This window comes from Xiphias gladius, chromosome 19 (genome assembly GCF_016859285.1).
Source record: "Xiphias gladius isolate SHS-SW01 ecotype Sanya breed wild chromosome 19, ASM1685928v1, whole genome shotgun sequence".
Taxonomy (NCBI): domain Eukaryota; kingdom Metazoa; phylum Chordata; class Actinopteri; order Istiophoriformes; family Xiphiidae; genus Xiphias; species Xiphias gladius.
Genome location: NC_053418.1, coordinates 27,221,437 through 27,243,045, shown reverse-complemented (window position 1 = coordinate 27,243,045; position 21,609 = coordinate 27,221,437). Strand labels below are relative to the sequence as shown.

General features: G+C 38.9%; 1 protein-coding gene across 2 annotated transcripts; it reads right to left on the bottom strand.

Moving 5' to 3' along the window:
• Positions 1 to 3,035: 3,035 nt before the first annotated feature.
• Positions 3,036 to 20,792, bottom strand: rabl6b (RAB, member RAS oncogene family-like 6b). 2 transcript variants are annotated; one of them, XM_040155106.1, is made up of 16 exons: positions 20,646 to 20,792; positions 18,714 to 19,108; positions 18,437 to 18,571; positions 18,022 to 18,069; positions 17,802 to 17,807; positions 17,332 to 17,384; positions 17,041 to 17,129; positions 14,413 to 14,553; positions 11,478 to 11,583; positions 11,096 to 11,199; positions 9,893 to 10,278; positions 6,213 to 6,366; positions 5,602 to 5,805; positions 4,854 to 5,112; positions 4,337 to 4,523; positions 3,036 to 3,103 (listed from the first exon to the last, which is right to left on the bottom strand). In XM_040155106.1, the coding sequence occupies exons 2-16, from the start codon at positions 18,841 to 18,843 to the stop codon at positions 3,036 to 3,038; spliced, it is 2,070 nt and encodes a 689-aa protein (XP_040011040.1). In that variant the 5' UTR covers positions 18,844 to 19,108; positions 20,646 to 20,792. The 2 variants fall into 2 exon arrangements, with proteins under 2 accessions (XP_040011040.1, XP_040011041.1); XM_040155107.1 differs by lacking the exon at positions 17,802 to 17,807.
• Positions 20,793 to 21,609: the final 817 nt, after the last annotated feature.

Sequence of the window (21,609 nt, the reverse complement as noted above, 5' to 3'; positions counted from 1 at the left end):
TGGTAGCTAACAAGGCAGGAGGATCATTTTTACCAGCCATTTCGACTGGTGAATGAAATCCATAGAACGGGTGACTTGTTCACTGCCAAAGTAGCTTTAGGGTGTGACAAAAGCCAATACTGGGCTAGTGGTTGTTGTTAGTTTTACATACATCAACACTGAGCCAGCTCATTCCTAAAATGCTGTGAAAACAACATACATCCGAATTAGAATCTTCGTCAAGATCTCCATCCCCACTGAAACGCCTCAGAAACAGGTAAAGTTGGGATCAGATTAGACATTTTTTTGTCATTCAAGTTGGTCACTGTCAGGTTAGACAATTGGTCATAATCCTTCCCGTGACTTGGCCAAGGCACAGGAACATGGTACTCCATGCACAGCGTTATTTTACATCAGTAATGTGCCAGGGACCTTCACTGTTCCACCTGACATCCATAACAACAAATGCTTACGTATGTAAACACAGCTTTAGGACTGAAGGTTAACTGAAATAAAATAAGCATCATTCAGGGTTCCCACTCGTTTCAAGAGATCATTTTCCAGGACATTTTCTATGACATAAGTCCTGTGTGTCAGATGGGGAGCACGGCCTAGACTAACAAGTTCCTCTCTGTGGAAGTCTCCTTGAAAACGTGTGTTAAGCCATCTCTCTGTAACTAGAGGAGGACAACAAAAAAAACTGTTGACTACAGGGCTGACCTGAACCCTCTTTCTTTTGAATCACATTGACATCATGTTACTGTAAGAACTATAATCGCCTGATCTCTAAAAATGCAAACAGTGCAGACAAACACAATGCTGACGTCAGCTTCTGATTTGGCAGCTCAGGGAAAGTTAAGGAAAACCTCAGTTATAATATTAACAACACCACAATATAGCAACCGATTCTCCATGTTTTGATCTACTTGTTGTGGTGAGAGGGTGGTAGACATTCTAGTTAAAGTCTTAAAGCTATTTAAAACCTTTTTGAAAACCTTATTTTATGTATGAAAACCAGAAAAAAAAGCAATTTCACTGCATTTTCTCCATCCAGACAATAGGCCAGTTCTACATTAAAAACCACCACATTTGCACTCGTCAAACCTGGACTTGAATAACACGTAGACTCCAGTAACTTTTTCCAACTTTTTCCACAGTTTCAGATTTGTGAAACCTTAATACTATTTGTGGAAACACAAGAAATTGTAATTTCACCACTTTTCTTCCCTTTCCAGACCACATCAGACCAGACCACAGACTGAGGTTAGACTTGCCAAACCTGGTTTAGATGAACAGAGAGATTTTACAGATAGTTTAAAATACAGTTTCTGATTTGTCATACTTTTATTCTGTTTGTGACCAGGTCTTTGATGTAGACCTGGTCTATTGTTGTCGGGATTGAGAAAATGCAGTGAAATCTTTCTTTTCATAATAGCTAGTTAGATAGAGTTATGGGACTTTTGAGCTTGCTGGGTGATTGTGGTCATACTGTACAGATGTCATTTCTGCCTGGTCGACGTCCATAAACAGTCAGAGCCTGACCACCTCCAAAATCCAGTGTGGCCGGTCGAACTGCATTCTGTCCATTTACATTTTGCAATAATGTGTTTTTTCTGTCGAGATAAAATAGCCATGTTGATGCCAGCCTTAAATAGAGTTTTTAAATACAGCCATATCTCAGTTCTTATTTGCAGATTTTTCTTTTTTGAGCATAAACAGTAATTTGATCGCCCATTTGTAAAAACTACCAGATGGTATTTCCTGTTCCACTGTGCTTCATCGTTGGTCAAAACACTATTTAATGATGAGAGGGTCTGACCAAAATCAGCCTAAACACAGCCTAATGACAACCCCTGTGTTGTGTGATTGGCTATATCGACAGTTTACAAAAAGTGATCACAAAGATAGTCAAAGGCGACAGAAATTTGTCTTCTTAACTTTGCTGCCACACAGCTACGTATTAGGCCTAAAACATAGTTTTTCAAAAGCTCAGATGTTACAAAATGTATCAACTTCAGAGACTGTTTTCAAAAAGCTACATTTGTGGGTAAAAAAAAACGTAGGCTTAGTGTGGACAAAGGGCCAAAAGAGCGAAAAAGACGCATTTTCAAACTACTGGCTTAGTGTGGACATACTCCAAGAGTGAAAAAGGGGAAGTCCTTCCTTTGTTAGTGATTGGTAACATTCTTAAATCAACTCACTCTGAATTCATCTTCATTGCTTCATGATTAGAGACACAAGAATAAATCTGAACAAAGATCTGCCATAACCCATTTCAGCCAACACGAAGGAAAGAGAAAACAATCATGAACACTATGGAGCATGCTCTCAATTATTACACCAACCACACAAACATTCAGACAAAATGATAACCTTATTTACAGCAGCTGATTTGGAGTGGGTCACTTGCAGAGTGTATCAAACCAATGAAAATATTGAGCCAATATATTAAATCATGTCAAAGTACAAAGAGCCAGACTGTGGCTACACCAATCATCAAATTTTAGGTCATAGCTCACTACAGTACATGTGGTTGTCTGTGTCTTTTCTTACTGGTTGAAATGGAAGTGACAGCAGTAGTGCAGATGGGCAAATCAATCAGAAGGAACATACAGGTACCAGAGTCCTTGGTTACTTTACCTGGGTGTCATCAGTAGCCTTGCGTATGGCTTGGAGACGCTGCTTTATGCACAAACAAGTCAAAAAACCAGGAGTTTTTGAACGACCATGTGCCTCGCTGCTGTTCAGTGGCTCCATTTCCTAATAAAACAGGAGCTTTTATAGTTCTTCATAATCACCGTCATCTCTTTTGATCAATCCTGCTCCTCCGCCCAGAAAGTCCTCCAATTCATCCACTTCTGTTTTCTTGGTCCGGGATTTTTTTTTCTTTTTCTCTTTGTCATCTCCTGCAGCAGCTTCGTCTTTTTCCTTTTTCTTATGTTTGTGTTTCTTCTTGCTTTTGTCATCCTCCTGAAAGCGGAAGGTCAGAATTTAGTGTATTGAAATGATTAACCTTTAAACACATTACTGCTAATCGTATTCAATATGAACAACAGCTACTTTACCTCTTTGCTTTTCTTCTTCTTTTTCTTCTTTTCTTTAGAGGAGTGTTTACTTTCTTTCTCTGAAAGAAGAGCAAACTCATACACTAGTCCCTGGTGATGTATAGCTGAAGCGGTTATACATCATTTTAAAAATGTGAAAATCAAGTCTTTTTATAAGTATTAAAAAAAAAAAATCTTTCAGAGAGAACAGAAAGCTAATTTTTCCAGCATTTGATGAAAACATTAAAAGAGCTAAGCCCTTTGTTTTTGCTCCAAAACCCAAATGATTCACATCAAAAAATATTTCAAAAATACATTAAAATCCAGGCATCACAATACCAATGTCATTTTGAGTGGACAACTATGTACAGTTTGTAACTATAGTTCATATTTTAGGGTGAGAAAGGCAGTGAGCACTACAGACTGGGCTGGAATCAATGGGTAGTAGGTTATCTAGAGTTTAAGTTTTCACTTAAGTTGAACCTAAGTGTTTGGCTGCATTTTGGAATTAATAACTTAAAAATTAGCTCTGCAAGACGTGGGTATTTTGTGAATATTTTGTAAGCGATCGCCCAAAGATGAATGTTAGTGAATTGGAGCATTGAATTCCAGCACTAGTGAACTAGCTAGCCAACCACTACTTTACAAGACTTCCAGCCAACTCCGATCAGATGAAGAAAATAACTCGGTCCATAGCCTACTTTATTTCAGAAGATCTGCATCTATACAGTATGGTACACATGTTCGCTTCACCTGGTGCCAGTGCTGCAACAGATAAGCTATTCCCCACTGGTGGAGACAGAACGTTATTAACAGCACAGTGGAGCACTATCCCAGAACATGTAAACCAACAACTTCAGTTTCTACCAACGTCATTTAGACAGTGGTGATGGTCAGTATATAGGTTAATTTAATTGAGTCTGGCAAAGGACTGTAACAGGTTTACATATTAAATTCTAAAAGCTGTGTACTCGTACATGCTTTTCTCTGCTTTTTTTCCTGTTTAGTCAGACAGTGACCCTTCATCAAGACCAACTACCTGAAAATACTGCCCAAGTTCTATTTATTTAACATGAATCAATTCTGAATCAAGAATCATGACACCAAGAATTGGAATCCCATCAAATCGTGTGTTTCCCAATGATTCCCACCCATACATATAATTTACTAACAGATATTGTGTTAAGTTACTCATCATAACAATAGCAACAGTTCATTCATCGATAATACTCTAAATTCTGATTAAAATGTGAATTAAGTTTGAACTGAAAATTACAGAGTTAGAAAGACATAACAGATATTTCATGACTTGCCTTCCTGCTCCTCGCTGCTGTCCTTGGCTGTGGGAGCCTCTTCTTGGATGCCGAGGCCAAACAGGTCGGTATTGTCCTTTTGTTTGAAGGAGATCACAGTGGGCTTTAGAGGTTCTGGCACTTTGGCTAACTGCATGTCATCGTCAGAGAGATCGGACAGAAGCTCATCCCTGACTGGAAATGTATCCTAGGAAGAATGGGGCAACCAAATATAGACAATGACAAGAGAATACGTTAAGATTTAAAAAAATAAATAAATAAATAAAGACTGGAAAAATAAAGGCTTCTGACATGGCAATGTGACTGAAGTGCATTTAAAATCTCATCCAATTTTTACTTGTACTAGCCGGTATGTCGTGTTGTGTCTGATTTGTATCAAACTTTGGATTTGACTGAATGACTGATCAAATGATGCCTGACTCAAAACTAACACAGGTTAACAGCTCAGGCTCTCAGTAGTAAAGCCAGCCGTGAACTGATTTAACCTTTAATCTTCGGTGAATCGGTTCTACTTTACCTTTGCTATTTTTGGTGTGTCTGACGCTTCAGACTCAAAGTCGGGGTCATCCATGACAAAAGAGAGCATTTGCTGGGCTACAGGGGCCTCAGGGTCAGTATCAGAGTCCTCAGGTTTGGGTGTGTTTCCCTTCTTGCCTTGGTGTTGGGCCGGCTGTTCATCCGTTGGAATTAAGGTGAGGGAGATGGGCGCTGTGGTCTGGCCTCTGGGCTCTGGAGCTTTAGATGCCACCTTTGGTTTTGCGATGAGAATCACAGGCCTGAAACAGGATGATAATTAATTAGCTTAGGATATATTAAAATATATTAGTATTTTATTCGATATACAGTCTTAGAGAAAAAGTCTGAGACTACTTTCCCATTCAAGTGAAAGTGGTCTCAGTAACTACTCAATAACTGTTGTATAATGTCTTTTGTGACTCTGGAGGAAGATGTCCAAAGTCTGAATAAATAACCCTGATGATGTCACAAAATTGTTTAAATATGGGTATAACGGCACACATTTCAGACAGTCCCTCCAGGAACACATTCATGATGTTGCACTCATTCAGATGACAGAAAAGGTTGTGTAACAAATGGCAAAATCGAGAATTCAAGTTTAAATTTAAACTAAGTTTAAACCCTGCTTACATTCTCAATTCCATAAAGCTTGTTTTAGAAATGATTTATCAAAGTATGATTTGTAGGGAAAGCAACAAAACCCCTTTGCGACACAAGATGTTGCCTTGTTGCCAGTAAAAAAGACTTACGCTTTCAGCTCAGGTTCACTGTCCAAGTCTTGGTTCTGTGTGATAGGGTGGGCTGCTGGTACCCCCTCCTCCTCGTCACTGGTTAGAGTGATATCTTTACTGGGGGGCAGGGGTCTAGGTTGGGGAAGGCTGGGCTCAGTGTCATCAGGATCCAGCTCATCCTGGAAACCAGACACCATGGGGTTTGCTCTGTCTTCGCCATCACTGGAACAGAGAAAGAACAGGAAAACTGCCTTTTTACCTTTACTCTTGGAGAGAGGGCCTACTATTGTGGGCTACTGCACAATGCAGCTGAAACAAGACCCTCCATGACATAAAACGTTCAAATGCACCTTTTTAAATGCACAAAACCCTGATAAATGTAGCCCATATATCCTGACATATCAAAAAAAAGTTAATTTTTCAAAAATAATATACATGCAGTGGGGTCCAAAAGTCTGAGACCACTTTCCCATTCAAGTGAATATACACACTATTAATAATGCTTTGATTCCTATCCAAAATTAGGCTAATAAAATTAGGCAAGGTTTATGTTATATAAATAACAAACAAAAACAACTTCCCTAGGATTAACAGACTTTCTCAAAAATACTCAAACATCTCAATCTCACCTTTCACTGTCCGCAGCCGGAGCCGATGCAGGTTGAGGCACCTTGGTCTTTGCGGGCAGGCTGTCCTCCAGGAAACTCTTGTCCAGTCTCTCATCTGGTACGAAGTCATCCACACTCTGAACCTTAGCAGGACAAACTGGTGCAGCAGGGTCCTCTGAGGAAAACAGAGCCAAATGTATGTAAGTAATAATCATATAAGTCAACTTAATTCAAAAGTAAGCTTTAACATTAAAAAGCTCCCAGCACAGGTCCCTAACTTTTATTTTAAATATCATTCAAAAATTTAACAAACAGATGTGTAGGACAAAAACATGAGGTCTGAATGAGGTCAGCCAACGTCAGCATGATTACCTAATGACAAGATTAAAAAAAAAAGACCCATTGCCATCCTCCTGTGAGTAATAACCCCATTTCATCCTGCAATTGTGGGATGGTTCTCTGAAGCCAGCATTTACTAAGATTTTATTTGAGGGAGATATCACATCTAAACAAACCTTCAGAAATAACGCTAAGATACTGAGAAAAAAATTACCCATCAATATTTAGCCAAGAATTCCTGATATTTAACATCTGACTTTCTCTCAAAAAGCCTCAATATGTGAACAATATCAAAATATGTGGGCATGGTCCATGTGTACTGATCCACACTCCCTCCAGCAAGAGCACTGGTTCCCATTTAATTTGGATTTTTGTTTAGGAGTTATAAAGAACTGAATCAAATTCTTCCAACAAAACTCCCTCCAGGTCAGTGAATTAGTTGAGGTACACAGTTTTGCAGGCATGTAACCACAGTTCTTCAGGTATTTCCATCCTCATTTATTTTTCCCAATGCTGCCTTAAAAACATTTGCTGAGTTTTTGTTCACTGAGGTGATGCCCTTGTTTAATTTGCCTATAATCCCTCTGTTACTTATAAGCACCTATAAAAATCTGAATCATTAGGAGGGGTTTTCGGGATTGGGACCACTTATCTCCCTTACAAAAAAACTGGCAGACCTGAAAGTCCTCATAAAAATTCTGTCTAGTCAGTTAGTCAATTGCCAAGATCTGTGATCAGTCAATGCTGGTGCAAAGTGTGTATCATAAACTGGCCAACTTGCATTCCCCCACTGCCCTGGCAGCTGAAATGTTGAGTATTTTACTTGAGGTCTCTTTTTGTTCCATATAAACAAATAAATATGCTTGACTCACTCTCTCAACTGTTTAAGAGGGAGTGCTGTAAATAGAAATAATAATTTCTATTTACAGCCTGCTGCTGAGATCAAGGGGGAGTAAGCCTCACCTCCCCTTATTATCATTATCATGTTTTTGTTAATCCATTTATAATGTATAGCATACAGGGAAGACTTATGTTTGGGTAGCCATACCCCAAGGTACTTCATATACAGTAAATGTTAGGTAAAATTAAACCTATTCACCAGTTTTTGGATGGAGGCACAGTTGAATTAGACCGCCTGTGTTTTCTGAATAATACGTGCATATTTACGTGCACATATTTAAAGAGAAGAAGGAGGGATTCAGGTCAGGGGACAGGGAGGCAGTGAAGAGGGTCCAGAAACAGTTCTCAGCGAATATCAGAGAAGGAAAGATGGCCTATAGGAAGAAGCTGGAGCACAAACTGCAGCAGAATGACACCAGGGAGGCCTTGAGAGGTATGAGGACCATGACTGGTTATGTTCTTCAATTTCTTCAATGCCCTAACACCATTCAGCCTGCCCTGCTGAGGAGGAAGAGGACTGCCATACAGGTTGATGCTCCTCTGGTTATCTGGATCATTGACTACCTTATTGGACCTCAGTATGTGCGCCTTCAGAACTGTGTGTTAGACACAGTGGTGAGCAGTACAGGGAGTGCCACAGGGCAATGTTCTGTCCCCTTTTCTCTTTAGCCTGTACACCTCGGACTTCAGGTACAACATGGAGACCTGGCACCTACAGAAGCTCAAGTCCTTCAACATCTGTGGCACCATGCTATGGATGTTTCATGAGTCTGTGCTGGCCAGTGCCAATTTTTTTCTACTCTGGTCTGCTGGGGTAGTGGCCTGAGGGTGGCCTAAACCAACAGACTGAGAAGGCTCAGAAGGTCGGCTCAGTCCTGGGGGGTGGAGCTGGACCTTCTGCGTGTAGTTGCAGCAAGTAGGATGCTCTGTTTCACGTTCAGCCAGAGACTGAATGACCAAGTGCTCAACTGAATGCCAAAGGAGGTCCTTCCTTCCTGTGGCCATCCAGTTATACAATTACTCCATTCGAACTCTGCTGTTAAACTACTGTTAATTTACTGTTGACTCACATTACACTTTTCATTCAGTTTAACTTTGCACATTACGGTTAATTTACTGCTAAATTACTGTTAATCTGCTTTGCACTTTTTTCCATAATGTGATTCTACCTTGCACATTACTATTTACTTTTTGCACATTTGCATTTGTACATTTTTCTATTAATTTACTTTGTATTTATTATTATTACTATTTATATTATTTTTTTACTTTTATCTTATTTACTTCCTTTACTAACTGAGTGTTGACCAATTGTAACAAAGCAATTTCCCTGCGTGGATAGTTTTTCTGATTCTGATATCCAGAGTAACTCCTATACATCTTTAAGATAACAGAGGTAACCCTGAGCCTGGATTTTGGTTTAGGCAGATTTAATGTTCTTTTATTCCTATAGTTATACCCTCCAAAGCTTTAGTAACTTGGGCCAGAAGTTCAATAAAAAGGTTAAAGAGGGTTCTCATCCTCCATAAAACTATAAGATTGGAGAGACTGCCTTTATTTTTAAAGGATACAGGGATGAGTATAGGGTCTATATTAATTAAATCAAATTATTAATTTGGTAAATCCTTTACCAAACCCAAATCTGTCCATTACTTAATATAAGAATTTCCATCCAACAGAATCAAAAGCCTACTCAGCATCTAGGCTAGGAGGGATTGAACATTTTCTTCTTTATTTATATGATCAATAATGCGGAGGGCTCTCAGTATGTTATCATGGATTGGCCTGTTTCTTTTAAAACCTGTTTGATTGTAGTGTATCAAGAGGGGCATCACCGCTGCCATGTGTCAAAATTGATGCGTACAATTTATAATCTGTATTCAATACACTCACTGGCCTGTACCCTCCTTCTCATGGAAATAAAGGCTTCCGTCCAAGATGCACTGGAAGCATTGGTTCCCTAATCAACTTGTACCATTCCAGTGGATAACCAACATGTTTCAGCAGGCATTGGACTTTTTGCAAGTTCCATATCCAATTCAATCAGCAAACAGCCATTTTTTCTAAAAGATACTAAAGACCTTTTGAAGCAGTTAAATGACTATCAGATAGAAAAAAAACATTATGTTGGACACTTTGGATGTGGACAGCCTATATACTTGTATTCCACATGCTGAGGAATTAGATGCAATTGCCAGAACATTGTCAAATAAGGATTCTTCTCTAGTTGTGGGTGACTGGGAATCAGACTTTGTGCACAGCAAAACTAATCACTTTCAATCCCCTTTTCAAAATCATGCTGTGGTGATGGTATGTAGTGAGATCTTCTTACTGTTTGATGATACTGAGGAGGAACCAATGGCATTTTTCAATTACTTGAATAGCAGCACAGGTTTCCTCAAATTCTCTGCTGGTTGGCTGGTCAACAAATTACTGCTTAAATAATGTAAGAGGAGACTCACCTGGTGCAGAAACAGGAGCATCAGCAGCAGGTGATGAACCAAACCAGCGGGAGATGAAGCTGCGTTTCTGGGGGGCCAACACTCCAGATGGGACTGAGGATTGATGGTGTTCGGGAGATTGGGCTGATGGCTTTGACTCAACAGTAGGTGAAGATGCCCCGCTAACCATTGCCGTGGGAGGTGGAGGGGAAGATGCAGACACAGATGGTGACTGTGGGAGCAGCTGGGAGGGGATGGGGGGCTGAGGAGTGCTGGGGCTGGAGCTGCCTGTGGAGGCCCCACTGGGAGGGACGATGGGGGACTGGGAGCCTGAGGAGGAACTCTGACCATTGGCTGGACCAGGAGAGCCATAGCTCTTACTGCGAGACTCCAAGTTCTCAAGGAAACTGCAGAAATCACAACAGGACTGGTTAATAAACTGTGATTCACTTGCAATATCATCTGGCTAGGAATACAGTGCACCACTGTAGAGTGTAAATAACACTCTTGATTCAGTAAAAGTCACCCTGAACATTTCAATTGTCTTGACAATGTTTTGACATTGTCCTGTGCTATAAGCTAGTTAATCACTCAAAAAATATTCTGGGATACAAAGAAATACACAGCATGTGGGAAACAACTTCTCAAATCTGTCTGTCAAGAGGAACACATTGCCATTACTGGAAATAAGCAGTACTTGAGAAGGAAGTTGTCTTTGTTGGTTAAATTATTTCGCAGACTCAGCATTTATTCCCCAGACAAATGTTGATTTGTACTTTTTAAAAAAGCTGACAGTAACTATACACTACCACCTTTACATGTTTGAATTGTTGTGTCTTCTGACAACTTACAGCCAAAATTATCTGAGCGTCATGAATAATAACTGCACTAATGCATTCTTGAGAAAAAGAAAAAACAAATGTTTTCTTATAATAAGAATAAAACTTAGGTTGAGGAAATATACCCCCATGGCACAACATTTGGAAGCTGGATAGAACCACAGCTAGTCTATTGTCTATTGTGTTCCCAGCAATGTGAAGCCCATTAGTGACATATGTAAAGGTTCTCACCAGAAAATATCAGGAGCACACAATTTACTATCTGGTGTGAACTGGAAACTTGAGGAAGATAAAGCTTTTGCCTTTGTCTCTCTAGAGGCTCTGTACAGCAGTATGCTGGCAGAGGGAAAAAAACAAATAAAAAAAAACAAAAAACAAATAGTACATCTCATAGTTTTGATCTTCAGTCTCTTGCTGGACAGAGAGCTCCTCCAGGGTGGCGTCCATGTCCAGCTGGTTGGTCTCCAGCTGCCTCAGGAGGGTCTCTCTCTACACACACACACACACACACACACACACACACACACACACACACGCACACACACACACAAATAACTGGGCACAGCGCTGAGAAGACACCTTTATAGTCACAGAAAGTAAGGTCAAACAATACAGTCACCCCAGTATCATTTTGTCCAATTAACAGAATTGTGTACTCATAACAGAAGCATATCAATTATCTATTTAAACCAGCAAAGCCTGGAAAAAATAGATAAAAATAAAATGATCACCATATAAATGAAACCAACTGAGAAATAAAAAATAACCTGTAGCTGCAAGAAGGGGATGTTGAAAAATCTGTGCAGATATTTCAAGCCAAACCCGTTCTTCATAGAGGACTCAGCATAATGGATGTAAGATGATCCCATTGGTCTGTAAAACACAAGTATCACATTATTTAATTTTCTAGCCACTTGGGGGCAGCAGAACAAGCCTTAAAAAAAAAAATCCGACATATTATCACCATAAGTTGTTACAAATCAAGCCAACTCACAGCAACTCCATCATTCATTTGGAGTCATGTTTGCATCCATCTGATGAATGCAAGTCCATATGTACTCTCTCATAGCTCTCTTCTGGTCTCCACCTACTCCTGAAGGAAATATGTGACTCTTTTGCTGTTAAATGCTCCACTGTGTTGCTAACTTTGTCTGTCAGCTGCTTGGTGCTGGGCAGGCTGTGTACAGGGTTATCAGAGCTTTTTTTCCTGAAAACAGCTGCCTATTGTAGCTGTAAACAAGATTCAAGACAGCAAAGTTTCCAGGCCAGAAAACCAAAGCAAGGAGCTAAAAGAAGCTAAACAGCTCTGTAAAGCTGATAGGAACTACACAGATGAGCCAAGACATTATGACCAGCATGGGCACTCTGACTAATCTGCTGCTATGCAGCCCTATAGCAAGCAAGGTGTGACGCACTGTGTGCTGTGACCAATTTCTCCAATAAGAATCATTCTGTGACTTGTGGCACAATAGTCTCTCTGTTGATTTTGGACCAGACGGGATATGATAATGACAATTCTCTTTTGGTTTGCCACTACAAGTGACCCATTTAACTTTACATATTGTAATGTCATCACTTATTTCAACAATACTATGTCAAAACCTAGTACATGGCTGGGCTGCCCTTTATCTGTTTGCTTCTCTCCTTTTCTCTGGGCTCACATATACAGTAATTTAATACAGCTGAATTCCCAATTAAGCTGTTCTCATTTACATGTTTTTCTGTTTCTGTTGTCAGACAACAGAACAGGTATGAAATAGTGACTGAAACGCAGCCCATTAAGACTATATGTTAACCAGCAGTCACTTCCAAGCCATTTCCAAGCTGCTGCTAAAATCCTGATTTTATGTGATAACAGTCAGTAAATCTAGCGACAAACGTGCTTAAGTTGGCAACACTGCATAGAAACTATTTGCGCCAATTCCTTTTGAAATTGTCTGACCAATGGTGTAACCTCCCTCCCTCCCTTACATTTGTGTTTAGAGGTGTGGCCCCACAGTTGCGGTCCAGCCAAAAATATTGAATAAAATATTGGTGCTGCTTGAACATTTTATTTGGAAAACATCGACTTGACATGGCTACATAGCTCTGCACCAAATTAAGGACCCAAATCTCTTAATCAGATCCCACCAAATTATAATTTATTACAACAGTTGTAACTTTTTAATTATTACAACAACCATAGCAACTGGTTAAGGCTCATGGAGTGGACATTTGTGTAGGGCAGGGACTTTCTGCCCTTTTACAGAACCAGACAGGTATTGGGTCAAACTTTTTTTTTTTCCACTGCTAATTTGAGGGAACAAATAACAGTGGAACCCACTTATATTGATCACGTCTGTCCAGGTCAAATTGATGACTATAAGTGGATTATTATTATTATAGCCAATTTTTTTCTCGCCCTCATTCAGATTAACATCTAAATGAAATGAGTATATTTATTACATGAATATAAAGTCATTAAAAAGGACAGCTTTGTTATTTACCGATTTAAAGATAAAATAACAAACTGTGCCATGGCCCTCTCCTGTTCCAATCCTGGTCTGAATGATGAGGGTGAAAGCATTATACTCCTCTCAGGTAACATACCTGCTGCTGTGAGAGAGCGGGTACGTTAATTATGCACTGTAAAAGTCTGAAAACGCGAGCAGAGCAGGAAGGGGAGTGTAAAATAACTCACTGAGCCATGTCTGTGTAAGTGGAGGAATATATCACATTGCGCGCGAGTGCGAACAACAAGTGCACGTACACACAAACCATCACACAAAGTGAATTTATGTTGGGAGAGCAGGCATGGACGGTTTTTACACACAGTCGCAGCCTGAAAATCTTGTACAAATAAGTCAGGCGAGAGCCTATGCATATGACAGCTTGGAGTGGAAGACAACAGATTTATATTATTTCTCTATATGTTGTCATGTATGAAAAGACCCAAAATGAATACTGTAAGTGGACTACTTGATTACTATATGCAAATTATTTAAACAGCATTTTTACAGGAATGATTCTGTCCCAAGATTTTAGATACATATAAGCGGTTGATCACAGTTACAGTGATCACTATAAGCGGATTCCACCGTATTAATCTGCAGGAGTGAATAATACGATCTTGAAGACATAATTGATTTGTTGTACAAAGGATTTGTATCAGAAAGAATGGTGAGTGGATAAGGAGAAAAACATGACGATGATCAACCTATTAAGTTGAAAGAATTAAGCAAGGACACCTCAACAAGAGTCACAGAATGTGACCTGTTTTTTTGGGCACAAGCACGGCGTTGTTTTTTTTTTTTTAAAAAAAGGTAAGGCTGGATAAATGTGTTTTTTATTCTTTGAGTCTAACTAATTTTCTTCTTGTTTCTGTTGTTCCTCTAAAACTTTATCTGTGTTTCTCTTCCATCTCTCACGCTTGTTACATTTTTCATTTCTGCCACCTCTGCTTGTCGATACTTAATCACATAATGTAATGCAGTCTTGTCATTTACTGGTGCCTATAGGGAAAACATACAACACCATGATAGAATTGTCATGTATATCTGGGATTGTAAAAAGGTAACTGTGCAGCCTTAATTATACTTCTACATGATCATTTCCAAATTCATAGTCCTTCTTTAAATCAGATTCCAACGCTGTACCAGGTCTGAGAAGTGACTTACTAATAGAACTTCCACATTAACCATTTATCTGAGTTCTGATCTCTACCTGTTCAGTCCAGCAATCAGGTCCCTTATATCATCAGGGAGGATGACACGATGCTCGCCCATGTCCCTGTGGTTTCCCAACACACACACCGGCACATGGGTGGGTACTTTGGGTAGTTCTCTCAGGATATAGTTAAATGTCCTGCAATTGACAAAATCACAACATTGGTCTCTGGGTGGGTGAAGAAATCTTAGATGCTTGGACCAATAAAAAATTAAATAATTCAGTGGAGGTTGAAATGGAAGGATTTAAGGAGTTCCCTAGATTACTGTGCTGAAAGTTTTTGTTGCTTACAAGTTATTTAAGATGCTCAAGGTATGTTCTTATATTTATCTAAGACATCACTTCTCCACATGACAGATCTTTTCCAAGACAGTAACAAACAAACCAGATATGCATAAAAAAAATGCTGCTACAGGCACCAAGGAACAGGGCACTGCCGTTCTATGTTGTTACAAAAAACTACACAAGTTCTAATGTTTTTTCTTACGGCAAACTTGGTCTGAGCAGGGGAAAAGGTTTATTAAAAGCATATCTAGATGTGCATATTGAGTTCAAAGAGATTATATGCCAGTTTGGCCAGTTAATTTTGTGCAGAATTTCGTGCAAAAACAAAAAAATGACAGCACTTGATCTTGGTGCTGGTGCTGAATGTTGTGACCTCAAAATAAATGATGCCAGACTTCATGGGTCTTAGGGCAAAAAGATGCAATTTGTGCACATACTGTACATCCCAGCACCTGGTTTGGCTACAGTGCCTGTAGCACACAACAGGGCATAGTTCTCAACTTTGAGGTTTGTTAATATAACACTTACAGGATAAAGCTGGCAATGTATTTTTCTTATTGCAAACAACTCCTGTAAAAAGACCAAAACACTGTATTAGTCTGTCTTTTAGTACTGTTTGACTTGGCTACCCTGTTTGCGGCTCTCACTGGTCCCTACCGAAGACCTAAATGTTTAAAATGGCTAAAAATGAAGTAGTCTTTCATTTTTAAATAAGACTAAATAATTTCCTAAAACAGTTGCACTGTAGTTTTTAACAAACATTACTCAAGGAGGAGGAAACAGTCCATTTAACAGGGACTATTTCCGGCTGCAGATTAATCCACATTTAGTGCTCCAGTTAGTATTTCTGGCAGCAGGACGGTGTATGTGGGACTGAGGCAAAATAAACTACAGTGTGTGTTCGTGGTAAAACAGGAACAGGTCACCCAGTGCAACAGTGTGGCTCATATTGTTGTGTTTTTTTATAATTTTTGGACAACAATGGAGTGCTGTGGCACAGAGGAATAAGATATCATGATTTGGATACACACACAATATTTTTTAGCATGATTAATTGATGGTCCGTTTGGATCTTTTTTGTGGAATTTGCTGAAGAAAGTAAAAGAAATATTACCAGACTTACACTACTGATTAAAGTTTTAGAACACTTCAATATATCCAGTTTTTATTGAAACTTGTCATTTACATAGTTTAATGTTTCAATGTACTCTGAAATTAAAGTATATAAACAAACAAACAAACAAAAAAACAATAGGTGATTTTAAAAAAGTCAATCATCTCAACCTTCTCGTTTTGACTAATCCAGCAGTCGAACACAACGGAAATTAAACATTGTTTGCAAAGTTTGTCCCAACGAAGTAAGAAGTTCCCACAAATGTGTTGCACTTGCAGGTTACTCTGCTTTCACCTTCTACACAGTTCATCCCAAACCAGCTCCATGGGATCTAATACTGGGACTGTTCTGGTCTTCCACCATGTGAAGCCACTGTCTAGTTCTTTTCTTCTATTGATTTGGGTCATTATCTTGCTATAGGATGAACCCCTGACCAACTAGTCTGTCTTCCTCTGTTACTTGTCTTTTTCTCATCATTCTGACAGCAGTATACAGTTCTACTTCCTGCAGCACAGTGGTGTCCTAATAATGCATCAGAAGGAGTAGTAACACAGTATGTTCCAACGCTGCCTTTGTACAGACAGAGGGTTTGTAAAGAACCAAATTTGCAATAGTTCAAGGCTTAATTTACTTCAACTGCAACACAGAAGCTTTAAGTCCCTCAAAATTCTCCAAGATTTACATTATTTTTCAGCTTTTGCTGACCTAAACTTTTTATACCTGTAGCTTACTGCTGACCTTTGTATCATTTTCAGTTGTTCACTGGGCTGGAAGTACTTGGATTTCAATAAAAACTGGAAAAATTAGTTGTTCTAAAACTTGTGTCTTGTAGCGTATAAAGTGCTTTAAGTGTACAAAGCATCAAATATTTAATGTATGTTCTGAACTAGAAAAATGTTTCTACTGTGCATCTGAGAGATAGGCATGAATACATATCGAAACTGATACCAGTACATTTAAATACCTATTGGTGCATGTCCCTTGCAGCAAGACATGCTAGTATTTCTAAAAAATCTCGACTTATTCCCTCAGGATGCCAAAAATAGCACTGTTGAAATGTCTTTTAAGTAATTTGCCTTTGAAGCTAACAAAATCCACTGCGGGAAGCTCTCAGTTTCACAGCCACATGCAGACTGACTGAAACCTAATCCGTCCATTCATGTTGTAGCATTAGAGTTCACAGTTGCAACAGTGCTAGGACAACAGCTTAGACGGAGGACTCTTACCACTGCTTGGTAATGTCAAACATCATGATGACTCCATTGCAGTTCTTGTACACATCCAGGAACTCGGCATCCAGAGCCACCTCATCTGACTACAATACACATATATTCTTATTAAAAAACTGGATTGATCACAGAATATATAAAAAAAAGAAACATTATACTTTTATTTTGATAACTTATATTTTAGATTATTTAAACCATATAAAAGCTCTTTTGTTATATCCTTTACTGACCCCATATACTATAAGTGAGCCTTTTTTCCTGAACACATGACAATCATGTGATAGTCACCTCTTGGGGCTCGTTCTCCAGTTTCAAATTGTCTCCACGCCTTTTGCCTTTGCCTGAAAGAACAAGAAATCTGCAGTGTGAAGTTTAAACGAGCTGATAAGAAAAAAACCTCACAATCTACAGCTTAGTTACTTTTTACGTTCCTTTTTAATAAAGTAACAAAGCAAGCAGAGCAATACAGGTGCTTCTCAAATGGAAAAGCATCATGCAGTTTAATTTCAACACACATTATACTTTAAATACTCGCTGCTGGCATCAAGTCATGGCTCACACTGTGGACACACTCAGGCTCTATCTATACGCAGAACAAAAAAAAAAAAAAAATCAGACAAACTGACATGTAGCCACGCAGCAAACCTGGGAAAAGCCGAACCTTGAGAATACTGACATTCAGATAAGAGTGGAACGAGTTAGAGCAAACCCATGGCACACATTTGAGTTTAATTTCTACAAGCTCTAGTGGCGCTCACCTACACCTTCAGGAAGAGGATATTTTTGGTCGAGAGGAGTGCGAGAGAGGTGCAAAAAAAAAAAAAAGACATCAACACTGAGGACATGAAAACAAACAAGCAACCATGCATCCATTTGCCATGAAATACTGTAGTAGGTCAAAAAGAAAAAGCTGTAACTTCTCAAAGCGAGGTCAGCCTCAGTAGAAAGTCTATGAGGGGATTGTATCTCAACACTCACCTTTGTCTACCACATCCCAAACCTCTACCTTCACCACATCATCAGTAGCTGAGAGAAACAGAGAGGGTGTTTTCATTATTCATGCACTTGAGCCAGAGTAAAAGAATTGAAATGCAGAGGCTGTTAACTGACTCTAATATGGATCCAGTAACTAAAAACACTACGAGAAGAAGTGGCAGAAAAAGATTTGCTTGGTATGGAAGTACTACCACAAATACAGGGCACCTACTCTAGAAATTGGTTAGCTGAAGCTAAATCAAAATGCACAGTCTCCTTTTTACCTTGATATGGAGCCACTGAAATAAATCACCGAGGCAAAAACAGCAGATGTCAAATACAAACCACAACAGAAACATAACTAAAGCAATGGTGACAAGATAAAATAAGCCATCATGTTCAATGTGTTAGAACTTACTTTTGTAATTCCAATGAATACTTGTGGCTTGGATCTCCTGAGTGGGTATGTACTCCTCCACAAACTTCTTGCCCTGCAGTCGATGCCATAAAGTACTCTTTCCAGTATTCCTATCTCCCCGGATAACTATTTTCACTTGAGTGGGAAAGAGATTGTACATTAATTTTGTCAGAAAATAGTTTAACAACTTAATTGAGCAGGAACGTTTGATATTTATAAAGGGGAAAGACATATTTGACTGCAGAAGCCTGTTCACCTGATTGGCTGGATTACTTACTATTATACTGAACCCCCTTGGCAAAGCGCCTCTGCAAACTTTGGTTCATCGACTGCAGGCCAGCTGGAATATTCTTGTCCCTTAGCTGCCCTGGCTCAGATCCCACCAGCTTCTTCAGCGCTGAAAACATCTCGATGAGCTTTCACAAGCTTGTACGGAAACGAGTGGTAGAACTGTGGAACTTCCCTGACAATTTGTCACACAGCAACTAAAGACAAAGAGTAACAATGTGTCCTGATGGCGGAGGATTTTAAGGGTCCATGCTTAGAAGCAAATATGATACCAAATTACTAAATATTGAGTCTAAATTGAGCAGCTGTTCTCTTAAACCTGGCTGAATGTTCTTGCTCGCCAGTCAGTGGTGGAGGTAACTACCATGTTGTTTTGAGAATCATCTGTGAGGAAAAAAGAAAAAGAAAAAAGAAAAAAAACAGAAATACAAAAGTTATAGTTGGAAATTAACTTTCATTCTCTTACAGGGTGTAGGCATGAGAAAAACGCAGGTTTGTCAAACACATAAGCCTATACAATACACGTCTTCATTACAAAGTGTGACAAAATGTACAGCCAGATCTGGTAATGTCCAAGGATGTACACCCATAAACAAAATATTCTGGTTACTCCAGTTCATAAATATGACAAAGCACAGAATTTTTCCCTAAAATGGTAGTCTTAGGGAAATTAATACTTGATTTTATGTAGCTCCAGGTTGTGTCTCATGTTTTGAGTGACAGAACCAAACATTCATTTTTCTGCAAAAATAATAACTGGTGATAACTGAAAAACCTGAAACATTATTTATCCTGTTGTGATTCTCAGTGTATCTCCAGATATCTCAAAGACTATTTGAACCATAAGAATCAAGCAATATTCCATCTGCTGCATGAAAAAACAAAGATCTTACTCTAAAAAAGAAAATCTCTCTGGATTTTGGACCATCGGACAGACAAAACGAGGCATCTGAAGAGGTCACTTTGGGCTTTTGGAAATGGTGATGGACATTTTCGCAACTTTCCCACAATTTATAGACCAAACAATTAATCCATTTAATCACTTAAATAATCTGCAGATTAAGTGATACTGAAAATAATCATTATTCGGAGGCCTACATTGTATTATTTCTTATTTTCATACAAAACTAGGTTTTTATATTTTTCTTGTGTTATACAAAATGAGCAAGGACATATGTTTTTCCAGCTAACAGAAGAGGAAACATGATCCCAACCTGGGAAACTGGTTTAAAAAAAAAAAAAAAAAAAATCTGTTACATTGAGGTCTTTTGTGGCATCTGGAAATACCTTCAGATTACCTGCAGGTGATGTTTAAAGATGTTACAGGTTTTTCAAAGATTGCTGGTTACTTATTTTGCAGATGCTTAGCTCTATGACACAAACATAATGGCAATACATGAGAGGCACAGACTGGGGCTACATATGATAATATAAAATCCTAATGGGAGTTATTACAGTGTCCCAGGAGGTGTTCTATGATCCACTATCAAAATCAGCTGCGGGATTCTTCTCCCGTTAACATTATCAGTACATCGTTTGTCTTTGTTCAGCCGAAGGAGAAACCAGCTAAAATGAATAACAGACAGAATTTTCCCTTTAACATTATCCAACTAGCATTAGCTGCGCAGGCTACTAGCGCCTGTTAAGAGAGGATTTTAACGAATTTTTGAAAGAAAAATGGCTAAAAATATTGAAGCCAAAATCTCTAAAGGATATGTCAAGGTCATCACAGGCGTCAAACAGCAATGAGGCAGCCCAGTTTGTTACCTACCCTTTTTAAAAGGTAACGTTATCATTTGGCTCTGTTTTAGCTAGCTATCCAGGCGATATTAGCTTTGCTTTCCCCCTCTACGCTCAGTGACATTAGACGGCAGCCAGAGTGGATGTCTTCATTCAGGTGACATCAACTACAAATACTCACGGTTATTTAATGAGATAAAAAATAACTGGAGTCCCGACATCTTTTTCTCAAAACATTTGTCAAACCTCCATCCCAACAGAGATATATCAGCGACATTCCTTCGCAAAAAAGGAGCTACCGACCCAGCGTGAGACGTCGCACAAAAACATTCGACTTCCGTTAAAACTTTCAAAATAAATCTTAAGATTTAGAACTAACGAGTGCATCACACGTGAATAAAAAATTTAAATGTTGAAATCTGCTGTTCAGCCCACATGGATGAGAAATCCTCGAAAAAAAGTCCTCGAAAGAAAATTGAAATTTAATTTTCTATAATTCCATAACTGGAACTCCATCTACTGGTGAGGATCATATGATATAATAAAAAGTTCCAGGACAGCTGCTAACTGGACACTGTGGTGAGATTATTTTCTCTACATTTGAAAAATTCAACAGTAACATACAGTATTTTCCAAGAAAGCCATGTCCATGTTATTCAGGACAGTTCACAGACATCAGTGTGAACAGATATTGAAGGGATATCTACTTGGTATAAAGTACTTGTGCAAATTGGAGTGGCAGCAAAAATTCCTAGAGATACTGGGGAGATATCTGAAAACCTGGGCATATAATACTTAACTCTCTACAGCACTAGCGCAAAAACATGCCTTTTTTTTGTTTTTTTGTAATTTGGTGGGGGCTGTCAAATTCTACCGTAGTTTACCACTGGACACTGAGTAGCGCTACTGCGACTCTAAGCCTGTTTAAGGGCTCCACATTTACTAAAATTGACTTCCAAATTAAACCAGTCTGTTAAAGTACATTGATATTGGCCATAGGGATGGCTGTAATAACAGTGTATAGCAATGAAGTCAGACGTCTTTAGAATGTCCTACTTGAGCACAAAACCCATACATTACTCTGCACATCCTACTACTGAATACATATATTTAGCTTTAATTTTGAAAACAAAATGACAACACTT